At 37.3% G+C, this 20,602-nt stretch overlaps 1 protein-coding gene across 4 annotated transcripts in view; it reads left to right on the forward strand.

Moving 5' to 3' along the window:
- The window catches only part of acot7 (acyl-CoA thioesterase 7), a 61,944-nt gene that overhangs the window by 25,464 nt on the left and 15,878 nt on the right, over positions 1–20,602 (forward strand). For 2 of the 4 annotated variants that reach the window (XM_028016426.1, XM_028016414.1), the window contains exons 4-8: positions 2,243–2,334; positions 3,461–3,575; positions 4,431–4,445; positions 4,623–4,709; positions 15,300–15,416. In XM_028016426.1, the coding sequence (XP_027872227.1) occupies positions 2,243–2,334; positions 3,461–3,575; positions 4,431–4,445; positions 4,623–4,709; positions 15,300–15,416 (426 nt within the window). The remainder of the gene's footprint in view (positions 1–2,242; positions 2,335–3,460; positions 3,576–4,430; positions 4,446–4,622; positions 4,710–15,299; positions 15,417–20,602) is intronic. The other 2 variants (XM_028016436.1, XM_028016423.1) reach the window with 1 other exon arrangement.

A 20,602-nucleotide genomic window follows, 5' to 3' on the forward strand; every position in this document is an offset into this window, starting at 1 on the left:
CGAGGCCCAGCTGCCTGCTCAGTTTGAACTTCAGTGTACAACATAAGCAGTGACCTGTAGGGTACTCTGTTCTCAAGAGTCTTTTGTCAAATGCCTAAGCCACAGCCCTTGACACCAAGATGACCACAGGCCACATTAATAGCGCTATTCCTGATTATTTTCAGCTTAGCACTTCTGTCTCTGAGAGAGAATTTATTAGAATCCATGTGGCTGAAATGTGCATTAAGTTCTGAACCACTTCACATTAAGACAGCCATTTTAAGTAATGTGTGAATACTTTATAATAAGGTTATTAGTTTGGTTGAAGCCAGAGATGTCATCTCTGATCTAAGTTTCAGATTGACATTACAACCTTCTTCCTGGACATTAACTAGGCAAATAAATGGGTTGAAAGTTAAGGTTGGGTTCAAAGTGTAAATGGCATACTTAAAACAAATATTATTCTAGTGTCACAGTATTCTCCCATCATTTTTTTAGACTGCCTAGTAGATTGGTTATTACCATCATCGCATAGATGTCATCTTAGCCTAGTATGGTAATATTAATGCTATCGTGGTATTTAACATTTGAAACAAAAATAAATAACATGGTCGTTGCTTTGCTTTTTACATTATTAGTATCTTCTACAATTTTTTTTATAGACTCAAGCAAAATGTGTGTGTAAATTTCGGAGTTTTCCAGTGCTTATTGTGCAGAATATTGTAGGTTTTTAAAGATCTTTTCTGTATGGAGACATACAAGCTGATAATGACTGGTTTAGTCAGGGGACCAGAACATGCAGCTAACCTGCCTGTATTGTTCATAGCACTGGATGGTGGTTCTACATCTCTTCTTCCAGTTGTAGTTTTCATTCAGTTAAATGTTTTGAAGGCTAGGGCTGCAAAATACATTACCAGTACACAATGTTTCCACCATGTCACCTACCTGGCATCCATCTAGCTACATAATTTGTCCAAATGCAGAGAAAACCTGGAAATCATAACCCATCAAATTTTGCTTACAAGTGCGAAGGACAATTACAGTCCTTTGCACTTGTAATTGTGCTTACAATATATTGTGCAGCTCTAGCTTGGATGAACCTCTCAGATTTCATCCACACATGAACACATTACTATCGGAAAAGCTGATTTCTGGTCGGATTCTTATTTCTGTAATCTACTGTGTGAGTTGGATAGCTTTCCAGACCAATATCCTTGAATTAATCGTGAAATTAACCTGCAATCTTCTCAGTCTCGAGAGTCCAGCTGTGAGGCATGTTAGCAGCGTAATTGATATGAGTTCTCTATAATGCAAAATAAAAGGCTGTAATTGTTATTTGCCCTGATGAATCTAGCTGCTTGTCCATTAGCTACTTCACCTATTGGTCTGTTATACTGTTATATGAAGCTGTTCACTCCAATAATAATTTGGTTATTATTGTTATGACTATCGTCTTCATTAAAATGCCTTAAGTGTTGGGGCTAAAATGGGTTATGTTGCAGATGCATTTGTTTGTACATTCACAAAAGTACTTATTATTAAATATAAGCTCCATAGTTCAAAGTGAAAATCTGCTACTTGGCCACAAGTTAAAGATTAGAATAACTTAAGAAGGTGATTCCCTCTTACTTCGTGTTTTCCCGTGTGTGTCATAATTCCAGCACCTTAAAATAGACCCTCTCTCTCTGTTTGTAAATTAAGTGATAAAGTGTGGGACGAATGGAAATCGCTATAACAACCTCTCCACCTGATTGCGTCGATACGTGATTTCAGTGAGTTTCTCGTCCTAACCTTAGGCACAGACACAGAACTGGAACTGCTGCATTCAAGCTTGAGGGCCTTTGTTTGGCCTCAGTGTAAAACAACATGAGTATTTGTTGGGAACATTTATTGTGTGGAATGTCATGGTATTTAATGTGTTCTACACTTGTGGGATTCACAGTGTATAAATTATGCAGAACCTTGTGGTCACTAAACTTAGTCTAAAGGATCGTTTCTGCTCTGAATGGACGTGAACAATTGTCTCTGAATCTTTGTTCTCTCTTCGTCCTCTTTGTTTGCAGCAAAAGCCGGATCTATAAAATGTAACAAAAGAACGGCTGAAAACTAAATTGGCCGTTGCTTTTTGTGTAGCAAGTGGATGTTGCTCCATTGTTCCTTTAATAGAAAAAACGTGTCAGAACGTCTTGACTGCCAAAAACAGCTGGAAGCTGCCCTGCTGACATAACTGGACAAGAATTCACTCTGTTCTTTCTTGTTGCAGGTGCAAAAAAGTTGGCCAACAAGGCAGCGCTGTGGTACGTCCCCTGTTCTCTGCAGAATGTTGACAAGATCACAGAGGTGCCTCCTATTGAGGTATGTTAAAGCTTGTCTTAGTCAGCTTAGGGCTTTTGTTCTGGGCTTACATTCTGGGGTTGTGTTGACCCCAGAATGAGAGAAATAAGTATCTTAACTCCAGTAAATAGCAGTCTTATTTAGGTTTAGAGAGTTGGGGGAAGCTGATGGAGGAGCTTAGCTACCAGTAAACCAAAGTAGGGCCTATTCAGGAGAAACTCTCTCCCCGAACTCTCCAGGAAAGATTTTCTAAACTCTGTCACTTTTGTATGAAATAGTTGTTCATTTTTATGTGTAAATTTAATTTATCAATGTCACAATGCTCTCACTATGTGAGCTATATTTTAACAGTTAATATGAAAATGTTATAAAGTTGATCAATTTGGTCTGACACGAGTTCCTTTTCTCTAACTAGCAGTTCTTAGCTAAAAATGAATTTATCATAAAAAGGAATGTAGTTTTTTTTTTTTTTTTTTTAAATGGAAGTTTTGATAAACTTGCTAGCATAACTTACATTGAAACATCTGCTGTTGTGTTGTGGCTTTTGCATTTTTGGCCCTTCTGGGCCATCATAGAAGTTCTTACACTGAGGTAATATAAAGAAAATGGCTTTGATTGAATTAATAGTCTAAAAATAGACCTTTTATGGCAAATTTCAACGATTGCACTGGCTTTGAAGTAAAAATGCTTAACAAAAGTAGACTTCTTTTGTGGGAGTTCTGTCAGAGTAAAATGGCACTATGAGGTCTTTGTGAGAATTGTTAATGAGAAGGATATTAAATTCTCTTTTGGATTTCACAAGGAGGTTAGAAAAACATTTATTATTAAACTGTGGAGAAATATTATTCTTATTGGCACCTTCAGTCATGCAAGGAAACACTGATCAGTGTTTCCTCATCAAGTGAAGCTCTTGATGAGAACCAGGTTCACTTTGTTTTTGCGCAGGAACAACCACCAGCCTTCACTAATGTTTGGTAGAAGTTTGTGCTGGACAAGACAAAGAAGTAAAGCAACAAAGAAATAAAAGTTTTCCTTTAGTCACATATGTATGGCTTCACGATTTTTCTGCTAATATTTGACAAAAGATATACAAGTTGAATAAATCAGAGCATAAATATGTTTTAAGTTTATGTCTTCTGTGTTGCAGTATGCTAGTGCAGAGAAGGAAGAAGAAGGCAGGAAGCGCTACGAAGCACAGAAAATTGACAGAATGGAGACCAAAGCGAGGGGTGAGGAGGTGATGCCACCTCGACCAAACCCAGGTACACTGCAGCTGCTTCTACCTGTTCATGTTAATAAATCAGGTTTCTTACAGTCCGGAAAAGTCTGGAATTTCATTTGAGTTTTTAAGTTCTGAATAAGTGTAAATAGAAGAGAATGGAATCATACTTACATTTCTGTCCCTATCCTGTAGTCTAGATGTTTGTTGTTCTTTCTTCCTTCATTCCTTCCTGAAGCCTGACTTTTGTTGATTACTGGCAAGATTAATAATTGTATTGTTTTGAAATCATCACAAAGTAGTGAGAATAGTGGGAAGTTGTTTATGGAAAAGCAAGAACTTGACGTATAGGAGAATTAACTGTTTATCATGGTACAATCTGGAAACAATATTCAAATTCTTTGTTGCTGTACAGTTCATACAGCAATTTGGATCAGTGGTTGTAATTACGTGAAGAACAAAATAGAGAGTTCAGCGCCATGTAGAATGCAGTGTTCAGTTTGTGTTTCCATTACGTTCTCTTTCCCAGATCACTGCAGTTGTAATGACATCCAGACCATGAAGTGTAATACAGACATACCACATCTGTAATGCGAAATACCTGCAACTGAGAAAATATGTGGCACTGAGTGCTGGCGTGGGAATTGTTATTACTCCTAACCCTAACCCTGTGATCAAATTTGAGTCATATTACTAAAGAAAACAAAGACAAAAGAAAGAGAAATCAGATTGTGAAGAAAAAAAAATCTTTCAATGTTAAAGGATTGTGCCACAGTTTTACCTTTTATATGTATAAAACACAAATAACATTAAATGTGTTTTTTATAGACTTATTTTTGTGCTGCAATTTAAAATATTGAACTGTTATGCAACTCTTGTCATTTTTGCTGAACCATAGAGGATGCAGCAAAGGGTAAGTGAACAACATCAACACGTATGATGTTGGGAATGTTGGTCAGAAATCAGGCATGCCTTTCCATTTATGGCTTGAATTTGGTTTAGTTGTTTTGGGAAAATATATCTTTTTGATTTTTCCAGAATTTAGTTTGTGATAAGATTTTGTTTGCATGTTTTTGTGTCCACATGGCAGAAAGACACACAGTCGGCTTCAGCCAGTCCAGCCTGATCCATTTGGTGGGGCCTTCAGACTGCACAGTAGTTGACTTTGTTTATGGTGGTGAGTTTATGTCTTTCTTGTGTTGCTTTTAATATGTGTTACTAACAGGACAGTTTGTTCTGAATAATGTTTTGCTGAGATAAAAACTCAGCTTTACTTTACAATGCAAAGAGGCACTCAACTGGCCGTAGGAAGGGTTTACTATGTCCCCTCCATGGTTTGTGGAAAACCTTAAAGAGAACTTTAAATGACTTTTCTTCAACATTGGTTTTCCCCGTAAAATACATTGAGGTTTTTAGTTCAAATGTGGCAAAGTGCAGAGAAGAATAGCATGTGGAAATTCCTTTGCTATTATGCAACAATAGAAATTAATTCTTGAACAAAAGTGTTATGAAAGAGCAACATAAACAACAGAATGTTTTCTTGCACGATAAAAGAAATACATGTATGAGTCACAGGTCATATAGGGCAGGTTAAGAAAGAAAATATTAAGAAATTATGTCAAAATTTAAACCTCAGTAATTTGGCAATACCTCTTCTCTGCTTTTTGCAAATACTGACTGAGTCATGTGTCTTGCATAAAATCAACAGTGTGCCAGAACAAAAAAACAGTACTTTCAGGTCAGGTTGGAGGTCCTGCCTGTTGTGAGGAAGCTGAGAGCTGATGCAAACCAAGTGAAATCGAGGAATGTCCATCATGATGCTCTCTGGTATCTTTGAATACAGTTAGGAATCAGTGGACTTTAAAAATGTTATTTTGAAAGTATCTATTTTTGTCGATTTTGAAAACTGCTTTGGCGTTAGACTTGAAATTGTTCCTAAAGCAGATAACATGTACGGGACAAACCTAAATATATTCAGTGAGATTTTACATGTAATGTTTCCAAATCTTGTCTACCTGAAACAAAAGTGACTCTTTCCTCACAATATTTTGAATGGGTGTAGATGAATTCCTGATAAACAGCTAAATTATTAAACTGAAAGGTGATAAAAAGCAGAGAAGAGAAGCAAAGTGAAATGAAGAATCTAAATTAATGTTGTACGTGGACTTCTTTTGGCCATATCTATAAAGTTTTAGACTGCACTGAGGTGCTTAAAAGGAATTTAACGTCTTTTACTTCATCAATTTTCCAGGGAGATTATAATAATTAAAAATGCTGTTGGGTTTTATCTACTTTAACTGTAAACAATGAGTGTTGAGCGTGATTTATTAAGTAACTGCTTGAGCAGCTGTAGTTCACTGTTAACTGCAGGAGAGCGCTCAATTGTTATGAGAACAGCTGAAACGGGGATGGATGAAAATAAATTAACAGTGAAGAAAAGTAGGACAGGAGTCTGTAGCAGTAGGAAGATAATAAGGTGTTTATAACAAGAAATTATATTGTGTCGTTTGCACTTTTCAGTGCTTCAAGTTTGTTATATAAAATGTTAAATAAACTGCAGAGAACTTAATTTTTAGTTTGTAATATTCAGATAGATCAGATTTTTTTCTTAAAGGGGTTTTCTTGTGAAGTTACGGGTACTCACTATCTTCCCTCTTTCCCTTTGTATCTTCTTCTCTAACCAAGCTGATAGGACAGTGTAAAATAAGAACATAAATACATATCCAGATTTGTTGGTGTAACTTCCTGTAGCCATCAGTCGGACTTCTAGTGATTCTAAAACAGAAACCTTCTTGGATGCGTTTGTAGCAAATCCAAAAATGTATTTTCCAACACAAAGCAGATGCTTTCTGTTAGCTGAAGTATATTGTTTATGACTGGATGTTTGTGCCTCACCCTGCCATTTCTATTGAGGTCAGCTATGTTGGGAGGCCATGAGCCCAGTCAAGAGGATGAACAGAAGAAAGATGTTGACTAAGAACAAGAGGAACTGAGCCCTAGACAGGATAGGAGAGACGGGATGGAAAGGAGGATCATGGACAGAAAGATAAACGTTGTAGATTCATGGTTGCCTTTTTAATTTGGAGGGCTCGCTAGTAAATGTGTCCAATTAAAATCAAATATGGTAAAAGCATTCAGGTAATTTAAAACACACACACTCGCACGCACCTCCCCCCCCCCCACGCGCGCACACGCATTCTGTTGACTCTTTCATGCCATTGCTCATTAGGCAATGTACCCTGTTGTTTGCTTGCTGCTGCTTTCGCTACACTTATTTTGTTTACATAACCGAGTCAGGTCAGGCAGTCAGGGTGCTCGCTCTCTCTCTTTTCCTCTCGTAGCTCCTCTTCCATCCCTCCACTCTGCGAACGTACTGTGTCCTCAGCTTAGAGAGCCAGTGGTTCGACAGTTATGTCATGGTCACTAACACATGATAATCCAACTGTCATAGTGCGTTATCTTTTGTTTCGCAGTTGTTTGGGCTTCTACTCGTGGGTGGCTTTGATAGTGATTATTTAGGAAGATTATTATGTTTTTTCTAATTATGCAACATTCACCTTTTCCCCATTTTAGGAAAAAGAAAACAGCTGAAACATTGAAATTAAAGAGTCTAGAATAGATTATCCAAAATAAACTTCCTCCTACAAGGTTTTAAATTGTGATTATGTTTCAGAAATGCGGGGACAGACTCAAAAACTATTTGTATTAAAACGCATAATAGATTAGATAGTCACGTACTTAATATAATGAAACTTAATATACTTAATATAATGAAATGTGCCATATGATCTAACATGGTCTCTGGATGGAAAGAATAAGGCTGAAGACAAATGTGAAATGGTTGTGATCTCCAGGCCCTGAGGCAGCGCTGCATTAAAAATAGACATGATTCTGTAAGTTGAAATCGCTGCACAGGCTCAGGAGCACATCAAGTTTATTGTCACCAAACACAGCTTGTTGCTGCAATCCACTAATGTAAAATAAAACCCTGTCATAAAGGAAAAAAAAACTTATTTATTTACTTGAGTTTATTTGAGAGAGTGAGATACAGACGTGTCCTATAATTAAAAGCTAAGTTTTATATTCTATGTTCAAAAATCTGCTTTTGTGGTGATCTCAGGTGTAGTTGCACAATGTGTCCATGTTTTACAGCCACTAAACAAAACATTCTGCCAGAGAACACTTTGCTTATTTCAACAACTTTATGCCGAACATTGCTTATGTTAGGATATGGCTGATGTAATTCTGAAAAATGCATGTCATCAGTTCACAGTACGTATTTGCATTATTTAAGATTAAAAAGAAGTAATACTCTCATTGGGTCACTTCTGCAAGATTACTCTTGTAAATTCCTTAGAAATTCTAAATGTAGGTGGCAACTGGACTTTCCTCGTTTCTTGAAGACGTTGCGCCTCTCATCCTTCTTCAGAACTAAAGAAGCTAAAAAAAAACAAACAAAAAAAAAAAATCCAGAATTTGAATCAGCTTAGTTATTATGAAAAAAAGCTAGCATAAAAGTACAATTATTTGTTTCGTAGATATTAGATTGTATATGCTTGTAATTATGTAGTTTGCTTTGTTAATAATTGTAGAGTGATTAATACATTATATTTCCTCTTCTAAATTGTTAGATTGTCCATGTCATGTTTTTCAATAAATATTAATTATGAAATTATAAGAAATCTTTCCAACTTACTTTATGAATGCAGTTGTGAGAAACTCAATAGAAAAGTTTGTCAGATGAATAAATTTTTTTGATCAATTTATTTCCTCTGAAGTTGTTTGGATAGCTGATCAATATTCTCAACACAGTAGAGAATATTTACAGTCACACAAGCACAGTCAGATCTGAAAGATCAGAACATCTTTGGAAACACAGCACATGAGTTTTTGCTCTGTAGCTTCAGTTTCACATCTTATCAGGCGTCTGTAAAACTATATACAAGACAAGAGGCGACCTGGAGAAAGACAGGCTGAATCAAAGTTTTTTTGTAACTGGAAATTAGAATTTGGCCTTAGGTTACATGTAGCCCTAACACAGTTTGTAAAACTCTAAAGAACATTAAGAGTTCAAGGACTGACATTTTTTTCTTAAATGATGGACGCCTGGGGACAGTTATGAAACATCAGATGTGTCTTGAAATATTCCAAATAAAAGCAAGATCAGAACATAGAACCCCACAGAAGTCTTGACTCCTTCTGCCTTTGCTCTCCTTTTTTGTGTCTTTACCTCTGCTCGTTATCTTTTGCTCTCTTCTTCCCCCTTCCTCCCTTCGTGTCATTAACAAGCGTGCCACCTGTTTCCATGGACACAGCAGCTGATTGCTACATGTGCGCTAAAGCAACTATCTACAATTCATTACCAGCTGGATTGTGTATTGCAGAGTTTTACAGGCACAGAAGTGACGTTGCCAGTTCTTAGGATGGTAAAGAGATAAAATGTAGCTATTTTGTTGTGAAATTTGATGAAGAGAGCGCTGCTAAACCTCTGAACACAGAGCATGTGCTACTTGGTGTTCTGACATCTGTTCTCTGCTCTGGTTGTTGATCAGGGAGCATTTAAGCATTTCAGTGCCTGAGGTGGAAGTAATCTTGTTTGTCAAACACTTAGTTAAAAAAAAATTGTAACAGAAATAGCGGTATTACTTATGGCAACATAGTTAGATGACTTCCTTAAAACACTGGCTACTTCTAATAAAGAAATCATGCGTGTGATGTCATTTCATAATGATTTTATACTCCGAGTGTTCCCCAGTAAGTGGAAATAATGACAGAGGTATACAGAATCTATATATATATATATATATATATATATATATAAAGTTGTTGTTGCAACTTATTTAAAAATAAATAAAAAAGTACAATTTATACACATAAATATGTAGTTTATTCAGTCCAATCTTGGAGACAGAATAATTACCAATTACATGCATTTCATTTTGATTCTGTTTAGAAGACAATGCAGTCAGGATTGTCTTCTATCCAACAATCTTTAGTGGTTGATTGAAGATACTGTAGTGATTAGGTAAATGCACCTATAAAGGGCGATTTACGCCCAGTGAGAGGACAAAAGACACAAATGGTATCGTTATCGAGTTTACACATCATGTTGTCATGACAGCTGCAGAAAAACAGAAAGCCTACTTTCAAATTTGCCTCAACAAAAAGAAAACAAGCTATATATTGTGCACAATGCAATAAAAGAGAACCTCTGCACCAACCCATCTGTTTGCATTCTAGATTAGGGAATAAAACAGAAGTAAATATTCTGTTCCTTTATGTTTGTAATGTGTGATACTGGTTTCAGACAGGTTGACTGATTTCAAATACTTCTTACTTTTTTAGCAGTTGTCAGCTTAGACAAGCTTTAATTAAATTAACTAAAGACCCAGCAAACCATGTTTAAACCAGCTAAAGAGAGATTCTGTTTACTTGTGCTGAATGTTTGACATAGAATCAATGAAAGAGAAAACCACCCACCTTAATTTCATCAAATTGATTTAACACATCCGTAGCCGATAGGCAGATGCCGCAAGGAAGCCTGGGTCCTGATTGTGGATGTGAACAAATCTTCCCCTGACAACATCATCCAGTACACTAAGATGTTTTAGCAAGTCTAAAAATGCAATAATAGGCTTATTTAACAAAGCTGATGTCATTTTTTTTTAAATAAAAAAAACTATCAGTGCTTTTTATCTTAAAAAGAAACACAAACACACACACGCCGACATGCACACACACACACACACACACACAGAAACCAGTTACGGTAGTTTAGGTTTAACGAAACACAGTGACTAGTGCCCATTTTCTGCAGCCATGTTGGGTTTAGCTGGAGATAAAACTCCTGAGGACATTGACATAGATATTATTATTCACACCAAGACATCTGCTTAAACATTTTAGCCAATATTAATTGGGACTCTTGAATGAAAAACACATATTGCAAATAGTTTAAATTATTGAATGGATTGATTTGAATTATTTAAAATAATAAACAATATAATTAGCCAGAATTTAGCTTTAAACTTCCACACTACTGCTTACACTTTTCATCAATGAATGCAAACCAACTTTTTCATATTTTACGTTCAAGTTCCACTTTTCTGAAGTTATATTCACAAAAGAGCTGTATTTTATGTTGACACTTGGTTTTAGATGTAGTTACAATGTGAAAAGCCTTTTCGCTGATCGACAACATGTTCAACCTGAGAAGGCAGTGAAACACATTTGTTCAGCTTCAGCGTTAAAGTTTTTTTTCCCCCACTCCACGGAAACATGCTCAGCAGGCAATTGTAATCTTTTTTTTTACAGCCACCAATCACAGCTCATTGCACCATCTTGATTGGTGATGCTGGAGGCAGCAAAAAAAGTAAGTCCAAAGTGCAAGTTGCTGCCAGAAAGTAATAATTTAAGGCCACTCAGATGAATGTATATTTTATTACAGTATCTTGGATCTTTTTTAGTCTGGATAGGAAGTTGAAAGATTTTTAGAGAAGATAAAATTGGGAACTTGAAAAGTACCCAACAGATCAATGCAGATTTTTGGAGGTTGTAAAGCATCGACTTGGAAAACACAGAAAGCAACCACATATCTTTAACTATATTAGTTTTAACTTTTAGAGTACGGACCTGCAGCATCACATGACCTTTACCATCAAAGATATACACAGTTAAGAATATGCTTAAATCTGACATTCAGCCATTTTCTTTGGTTGCCTTTAGTAGATTCTTCATTTAGTTAAGAAGTGACAAATCCCACTTTTTACCAATAAGACAGAAAATGATCTCCTCCTATAACATTTAATAAGACGGAAGGATACTGGGACAGGAATTCTAGACAAGCATTCTTCAAATCCACCAGGACTGTTGTTTTTATGCCAAAAAAGCTCAGTGTTTTTCTCATTTGACCAAAGAGCACAGTTCCAACTAAAGTCCTGGCACGTTTAAGCAAATCCCACATATTTGAATGTGTGATGGTAAGACAGAAAAGGCTTTTTCCTTGCATCACTCCCAAATGGCAGGTTAGCACATAGATGGTGTCTGGTAGTTGTTATGGTAACAATGTGACCCCCGACATGCCACTGTTTGCTGCGGTTTTCCTGATCTGTGGAGAATGTTTTTCCTTTCTTACCATTCTGCCCAGTGTGCACGGGGGACAAAAGATACATCCTCCTCCACCTGAGTGGCGACGAGAAATGTGTTAAAAAATAAAACTTTTGCTATGTACTCATGATAATTGTTGGCAATTCCTGTGTTTTTCAATGTGAGATTATGTTACTGCAACAAAAAGAGGGATTCTTTACATGGCTTTTTAAACTTTTTACTTTTGGAGCCAATAAATATAGAAGACGTTGCTTTTCATGAGGTTTCCAGTTAATAAGAAAAGTCATCATGAGCTTAATACGATTTGCAGCAACCTAAAGCCACATGCAGACTTGTTAATAAGCTGCCTGCTGTTTACTAATGTTTACCTGGAAGCGGGATATGTTGGAGCAAACGCAGCCTATAGGAGTTTTGGAGGAAATGTGGGTGGGATTGGGTGCATTGCAATACCGTTAACAGGAGCGGTTTCCATAGAAACAGCTCATTAGGAGGCAGTTTGAGCTGTTTGATACCGTCCGTGATTAAAGGACTTGCTGGGGAGGGAATGAGCATGACGGGAAGAGATGGAAATTCATCAATAAAGATTGACATAGAACCAAAAACAAGAGAGAGAGAGGAGAAACCGAAGCATAGTGATGAGAGAATATATAAAGGAACTGAGGTTAGTCGCACTTTGCGGAAGGTATTCCTTGTAGTGTAGGGTGTTCTGTATCTTGGCGAGTACTGAATTAAAAAGCTTGAAGTCAGAATAAATAGTTGAAGGGCAGGAAGAGCTGCCTTGAAGACTTCTTTCATCATAGCCCGTGGACTGCACCGCACTCAGGTTCTGGGAAATAATCACAAGGCATCTAATCACATAGGTATTCTGCCTTGTGACGGACTGGGCTCCACTGGGGACTTGGTTGCTAATTGTCCCCTTTTCCCCCCATTTAGAGTGAGCTGTCTTCCCTCTTCACACACACCACCGCTACCCCTTCCCTCCGCCTTTTTGTGTTCCCACCCTACGGCAAAGAGAGAGTCATGAGTGCCATGTCATCCAGTGAATGTGTAACGTCAGGCCCAGGGCTGTCTTGGCCTAGGCTGTCCTCGTTTGCAGTCTCACATTGAGGATTACTTCAACCTTCTACTCTGACTGTACAAGGAGAATGTTTTTTGCAGGAGTTGCATTAATGCTTAAGCCGGCGGTAGTGATTAACAAAGACAAGCATCTACGGTCGTTCAGGACAGCATTGTCCTTGACTTACTCTGTTCAAGCATTTTGGTCAAATGTTTTTATTGTGAGCAGGTTCTAACATGGATTTGTAGGGTCAAATATAGTAGACTAATTTGGTGCATTAAGCAAGAATGTAAATGGCGATGACTATACGTTAAGGTAATAATTCTTGATGCTGCACCTTTTGTTCAATTCAGTTGAGTTTATTTGAGTTATATAACTCCAATTCAACGCCTGTAATCTCAAGGCACTTTAAATTAGATTAAAAATATCTTTAATCTAATCATGTATACATTTCAGTTAATCCAAATAATCAAACAATGCAGTCAAATTGGTTAAAGTCTGGGTTTTTCAAACCAATGCTAATTTGTAATGCCTTGTAACGTAGTACCTTTACTTGCTGTCACCAACCACCACCTTTAAATGTTACATTCGCAAACATGACCACTCTATGTTTTGCATGTGCTACACACGTAGGGGATATTTTCCATCCTAAGTGAGATCTCATCAATTTTCTAAACATTAGTGGAAAAGTTCAAAAATATTTTCTCAACAGACTCAGGAAGATATGCATGATGTTTTGCTGCATACAAAACTGTGAGGTGATCATTTTTGGTTGACAAGTTCATTTTCTGTTTTGAAATATCTGGTCATAAATTTGAATACATAACCAGAGTATAACTCCTAATGGATATACTTTAAAAATGCTGTAAATCGGTTTAAAGATAAGACTGATGCTGGATGTCAAATTAATTGCATCTTTAAATCTTAATCAGCTCAGTGGACCCAGTTTCATGGGAAATGCAAAGCAGCACATTTTGTTTATGCTCCCACACACTTGGCTGTCTTAAATAAAGCCACACAGTGCAGATGGTATATACCTCAGGGAGCAGAATCAGCCTTCAGCAAGCATCCTTATTGATTTTCTGTAACATAAAAGATACATAACGCAGCTCAGAAGGAACAGTCGGGGTGGCCGAAGTGTGTGGCGAACGGTCTGACTGTCTGTAAATGAACACACATTCACAAACAGACACGTCACACATGCTCACAGACTGTCTCTGAGAAGCAGATGTCGTCCTCTTGTTTTTCCCTCATCTCCATCCCACCCACTCCATACAACGTGTCCCACTTTCTGTGAGAAATCATCAAACAACTATTTCCTTTACACATGTCACCAGCTGCCAGGGCTGAGTGTGTGGTATGGGTGTGGATGTGTGAACTTCTCTGCTTCCACGTTCTGAAGTAATTATTGGTAGGCTTTAACTCTGGTTTCCAGCTCAGTGATTTAGACTAAGATCTTTAAGCCTGTAATTTAGAGATGCGCAGATATGAACTCTTGGGCCTGTTAATATGGCTAGTATGGCCAATGACTGATTTTATATTGCCTAAACAAATAGCACATAGTCACCACCTTTTTGCTTCCCCCTTTCTAAAACACACAAAAAGATTAAAATAAATGCTGGTTTTTACTCATCAGAACAATACAAAAATGTTAGAAATAGACTAACATTTGCCAATAAATGATGTTCATATCCCTGCCAAAATTGTAGTTCCACCTAACGCCATTCTTGAGGAGAAGGCGTTAGGTAAAACATTAATGCAAGAATGATGAGCTATCAAAAATTAGAGAAAAACTGATGCTAAATTTTTTATTATAAACAAAAGTTGATATTTGTTGAACTTCCTAGACTTTCCGGTAAGACTCAATAGGTTCTTTGAGATTTCTGGAGAACTCTGCGACTCACACTCCATTATGAAGTCCTGTTAAAGGTCCTATAAGTTAACCAGTGCGATTGTATTTGGGTTTCCACTTAAGTCCATCTCAGAAATGTCTCTTTTGGTAAAAAAAGAAATAGGCTGGCAAGGTGATCTTTGAAGGCGTAAAGCAGCAGCCACATGCACTGCTCAGGGTATTTCAGAAACTTCTGATTTTCTGTGATATTAAACCTCATGATCCAGCTTTTAGGTTTACAAAAAATGGTGCAAAGAAAAGAAAATATCCAGCAGGCTACAATTGTGTGGATGAAAATGCCATGTTAATGTCAGAGGTCAAAGGAAAATGGGTAGATTTCAGCTTTGACATTCAGGTGGAGAGCATTTATCCATCCAACTTTGCATTCACAGCTCAGGCTGCTGCTGCTGGTGGTGTGGTGGTGTGGGCGATGGTTTCTTGGCATACTTTAGGCTCCTTAGCACCGTTTAAGCATCGTTTAAATGCCACATCCTACCTGAGCAGAGGTTGGTGTCAATATGGCTATTTGTGTCTTTTTATTTTTTAGAATTTCAAGCAGTTTGATTACTAAATCAGCCTTTTATCTGGTCAAATGTGTAGCAGTACTCATTATATCAATGAAGAAATTAGGAAGGCTGTTTTCTAAGTGTAATGAAGTGCGCATCTAAAAATAATCATCTGTGAAAGCTTCTTTGTGCTTGTGTTTGATACAGGTGTAGCCATGAAGCTGATGGACGAGGTTGCTGGAATTGTTGCCGCTCGGCACTGCAACACAAACATCGTCACTGCTTCTGTGGATGCCATCAACTTTCATCGCAAGATTAGGAAAGGTAAGAATAGCCTGGTGAATGCACACTTGGATTTATATCACTCATCTATTAAAGTAGTAGTCGCGAAATGATCCGCACTATTTGAATCTAGCAAGTTCAGCAATTACACTGGATTAATAGAATGGGTAGAGATTCTAATTTCGCTTTTGAAGTTTAATGAGGAAAAATTCAACTTTGCGTGTTTGACACGGTGCTGGTCATTTTGACACTTTGCCTTTTTGCACTTTTCATGTGAGTCAAAGGTTTTCAAATGGTTTCTCAAATGCATTTTTCTAAAGCATGAGGAGTCGCATTTATCTTGAACACTATGATTTTTGCAGAAAATGGTGGCTTTTATATGCTGCACCTGTGGTGTTTGAAATGATGCCATTTGGAGAATCATTGCTTTTATGGAAGAAAGTCTAAATAGACAGTTGATTTTATATCAATGACCTAGTTTGCATGACCAGATCTACTTAAATCTTTATGCTTTGTCCTGTGTTTGAATTAAGTTGGTCAGAAAAGTCAATCGTAGGTATGAGATATATATATATAAAACACATATAAGTGTTCCACTTTCAAATGTATGTCAACAGTAATAATGACTGCGTATACTTCTTTCTAACCAATACAACTAGTGGAAAAAACATTAAAGAATAAATAGTATTTTGACTTTCAGATTGGAAAATAAAGGATTTTTTACAGACCCAAATGTTTATAAAGGTACAGAACCATTTCAAAAGCAGCACATGCAGTTTTTTCTTTCTTTTTTTTTTTTTTTTTTTACATTTTTGCTTTAGACAGAATCTTGTCTAGACATCCAGTCCTAATGTTCAGATGTTGTGATCCCCCAGGATAAAATGTTAACAATAGACTGGCTTCATCTCTACCCGTTGTTGAATTATGAAGTGGAAAGGAAATGTCACAGCTCAGCACGACTGTGCCAGCTCAGCTTTGCATTTACAGTACACGTGTTTTCAACTACATCTCCTTCATTCAAGCAGGATAATTCACTTGTTGTGTTGGTTTTGTCAATCAAGGTCTAAGGATTTAAAAGCAGCAGTGTGTAGGGCCTGAGACGTTGAAAACACTGGGAAGAGGCTGCAGAATAAACTGAAGCGGTTAGAGGTTTCAAGCAGGATCGGACCGCCTCGTCACCATTTTTAGAACTTGTTCTCCTCTGCTTTTTGTTCAATGTTTCACTTCACAAAGAACTGCATACAAATCTAAAATATGAAAAATTTGTAATCTAATCGGTACAGATTGTTTAAAATCCACATGCATGTCCTCTATTTCTAGCTGTGCCAGTGTTGCTCTGGTGTGCAAATGTATCTGCACATTTGTATTGATCTTTTCTAGATGCTTTTGACGAAGTAGTATCATTCTTAAGATGCAGGAGGTTAAGCAGGGTATCAAGGCGGCTTGGGTATCAGTATGTACCCAAGCAGCAACGAAACTTGAATATTTGATGTTATTCCTGAGTTAGCAATGTCTATCCACTAATTTGCATTCATAGTCTCTATGGTAACCATACACCTGCTGTGCTACTTTGGGCTTTAGCTCAGATATAGGTTTTCCAGTAAAACCTGCACCGACCTGGACTGATTGATGTTTGTTACCAGTATCGCTAATAGATCAAGTAGGGAAAAAACACAGAAGTCTCTTACTGGCAGACATGCTTTGTTTGTGTTTACAGCTGGAAACAAAACAAAAAAATCATCCTATTATCCAAGTGACAGAAATCAACTGGAAAAAATAATGTGCAGTTATTTCGTGGAGGTCATCTCTAATGCCCAGCTAATGGCTCTGCTGCTCAGACTTTGTCTTCAGCTACATTACAGTTTGTGCGAGAGGGACTACTGCGAATCAAAAAGAAAGCATTCTCAAAGGGTCACCGACTATATCTGCTCAGAGTTTCTCCATTTCATATTGTGTTTTGTCTTTTTTATCCATTTTCCCAGGGTTCAAGCATCAATGCTAGTTTTATTTTAGCCTTTTATGACAATGACCAGTAACACATAGTTCTTCCTACTCTTTTGGGCAGTCATCTTGATGATTAAGTGAGCTGGTTGAGAATGATTTCTATACTGAACACATTTTTTGAACAGCTTTGGAAGTTGAACAAGAAGATGGGCTTTAAAAAATAAGATGTTGTTTAGCCGTTGATGCAATGAATCCCTGTAGTGAGTGTTTTGGGGTTGTTTAGTCCGCTTTAATCAAACTTTAGTTCATTTGCCTAGAAAATCTCGTCCGTTTGGGGAGGTGTGAATGCGTAATCGAACTCTGATGTGAGCCAAGAAGAGCGGTCCATCTAAAAACCTAAGTCTCACTTTGGTTGATTTAGAGGGTTTGCCATTAAAATGTAATTTTAATTTCTTTATTTCATTTTTGTTGGGGCATTTCTTTTCCATTTTAAAATAAAATACAGATTTGTCTATTCATAAGATTTTCACTAATACGTGGAATAATACAAGAGCGGAACCTAATAAAACAAAGCCCAAAAACACCTGCCTGTTTCACAGCTAAAACATCAGAATCACACAATATCCAAACCAAACTCTCTACTAAACGTAAAGCAACTGTAATGTCAGATTGAAAAAAACAGTTGTTATTTATAAGCGAGAAAGAGATGTTTGATTCTACCCATTGATGTCCCGTGTATAGTCACTGCTCTTTTTTGTGATCAATTACTACAAAATAGCCAGAGGTACAAATAATGAGAAGAAATACACAAAACCTCAAAAGCTGAATGTCAGATGAAAGGACACAGCAGGAGAGGGAGAGAAAAAAACAGCAATGAACATGGGGATAATGACAGAGTGTTTCATCTTAAAACCTTAAAATTATGTTTTTGTTTCATTTACCTAAATAAACATGATTTTGCTTTTATACTTGTACAGTTTGGATGTTTGATGCTTTTCTTCATGATAAACACTAGAGTCGAGATGAGAAAGTAGTGGAACTTCAACCAATTTAATACTCTAGAGAAAAAACATTTTTGCTTGTTGTTCATAACATAAATGTTACTAATACAGACTGTACCAAAGAGGGCAAATCTTTTATTTCGCTCGCTCAGCTCAATGTATACACCTTTAAGCTTCTACCGCAGGTTTGCTGCATCAGACGAAAACGTGAGCTGACCTTCAGAGCTGCACACATGCAGGATGTTTCTGCATGAATCAATTATTAATCACTAAGGTCTTTAAAAAAAACAAAAAAAAAAAAACCAGACCCATCATCAAGACTCATTTTTGTCATAATGCCGTTGAGCAGATCTCACTTCTCTCTGCTGAGCTGTCTACATCTGTGCCAGAGGCGATTTATCTCAATGAGACTGGACTCGGTCCTGGTGGTGACATCCTAAAACACTCAAAGGGGCAGATGACAAGGGGGAAAGATAAATGGCTTCAGTGTATCAGCCCGTCTACTTGTCGCTACTCATCCTCATATACAGCCATTGTACTACATCACCCTTTTACAGTTTATCTAGGAAAGATGTTTTTGATCTGGATGTCACAGTTAATATATCATCTTTTATATATCCACGGTCCTCAGAACCAGCCAGGTTTTAAATTAAGTTAGCGAAAAAAGATCTTTTTTTTTTTTTTTTTTTTTTTTTTAGCTGTTCAATCTACAGGCAGACAACAATTCTACAAGAGCACAGAAAATCGACCTCATTGTTCACAACTCCGCCTTCTGTTTGCTGACTGACTCGGTCAAAAATTGACCAAAGAGAATCTGAGTCAAGAGGAGACTAAAACTATTAAATCAACCCTCTTATTTCATTAATGTAGCCATGCATGTCTGATGAACGGCTGCATTAAAGACAAAACAAAGAGAGACTGTGGTGGAAGCACACATTTTTGGGGGGGCAGAATTGTACAGGAAGGCAATGGCCTGCCTAGATAAAAAACTCCACCAAATAATTGTTGTTTTACCAATTTTCTACCATTTTTAATTTCTCATTATCCAATGTTCCACCAAAAAAAAAAAAGATCAGGAGTACCTAAAAGCATTGTAGTTAACAAGCGCAATATTTTGATTAAAGTCACCAGCTTTTGTGTTTCCACATTAATAGCATTTTCCATAAGAAGAGCCTTTTTTTGCATTCTGTGCTTGAGTAACATGTGTAAATTGTTTCGTAAGGCGATAATATTTGTTTCTTTTATAACTTGGGCTTTTTATTGTTTTATTAGCGATTCAATATTAAACCAGGATCTTTCTCAGCCTGCAGAGATAACACCTTCTCTCCTTGTCTCTATGGCAACAGTGGTAATAATACAACGCAGGCACATCAAAGAGAATAAAGGAGTAGAACCAGCCATGCCCAGTTATAGTGGTAGACTGGTTCTCCTACTGCCCTGTGGTGACCTGAGAAAAGAGCACATTTTTCAGAGAGAAAAGCAGCACAGATTACATTTGTGTGAGCAGATGAATGAATAAACTCTCCTCAGCACTTGTAAGACTGGCCGTCTCGCACGTCTTGTTGTCAGTAAAGTTTCCTCCTGCTCCAAATGTCCCACCGTCTCGCCTCTGCAGGCATGCTGCTGAATTTTTGTTGAGAATAAAAAATTTCCCCCTAATCCTCTCAGCCATGCATAACAGCTATTTATCTTAAGTATTTAGCTTCATGCTTTTCTAAAAATCTTCCCCCTTTTGCAAGGTGTACCTTTGCAACACTGAATGACAATACACCCGGTTATCTACAGGAGCCATAACTTGTCACTCAGACCGATGGTTGATGGAATTGCTGTTTGGATTGATGAGAAACGTTAACACATAGCGTGCAGGAGTGAGAGAGAGAGTCTAAGTGAGCTACCTCTTATCCATATGAGGTTTATCTTCAAAAAGGTGTTGTATTTTTTTACTTAAAATGCAGAACAAACTTTTTCCCATATCAGTTTAACATAAGACATCCTTTTAAAAAAGTTTACATACAGGACAATCAAGTGGAGAGGCAGCGAATCGGTTGCCTCTCCAGCAGCCGATTCGCTGGTGGAGAGGCAGATAGGAAATATCGTGCTGTTTCAGCCTTCTTCACCTTCGTCTCGCTTGACAAGGAAAATAAACGGTGTATGGTCCAGTTGGCAGCCCTGGTCATAGTGTCTGCACTAACTATAACTAGCTATGAACTAATCGTGCAACCCTCTCTGAAAGGGCTCAAGTTTTTAATTTAGACTAAATAATTTATCAGATTTCTAACAAAA

This window comes from Xiphophorus couchianus, chromosome 1 (assembly GCF_001444195.1).
Source record: "Xiphophorus couchianus chromosome 1, X_couchianus-1.0, whole genome shotgun sequence".
NCBI classification, from domain to species: Eukaryota; Metazoa; Chordata; class Actinopteri; order Cyprinodontiformes; family Poeciliidae; genus Xiphophorus; species Xiphophorus couchianus.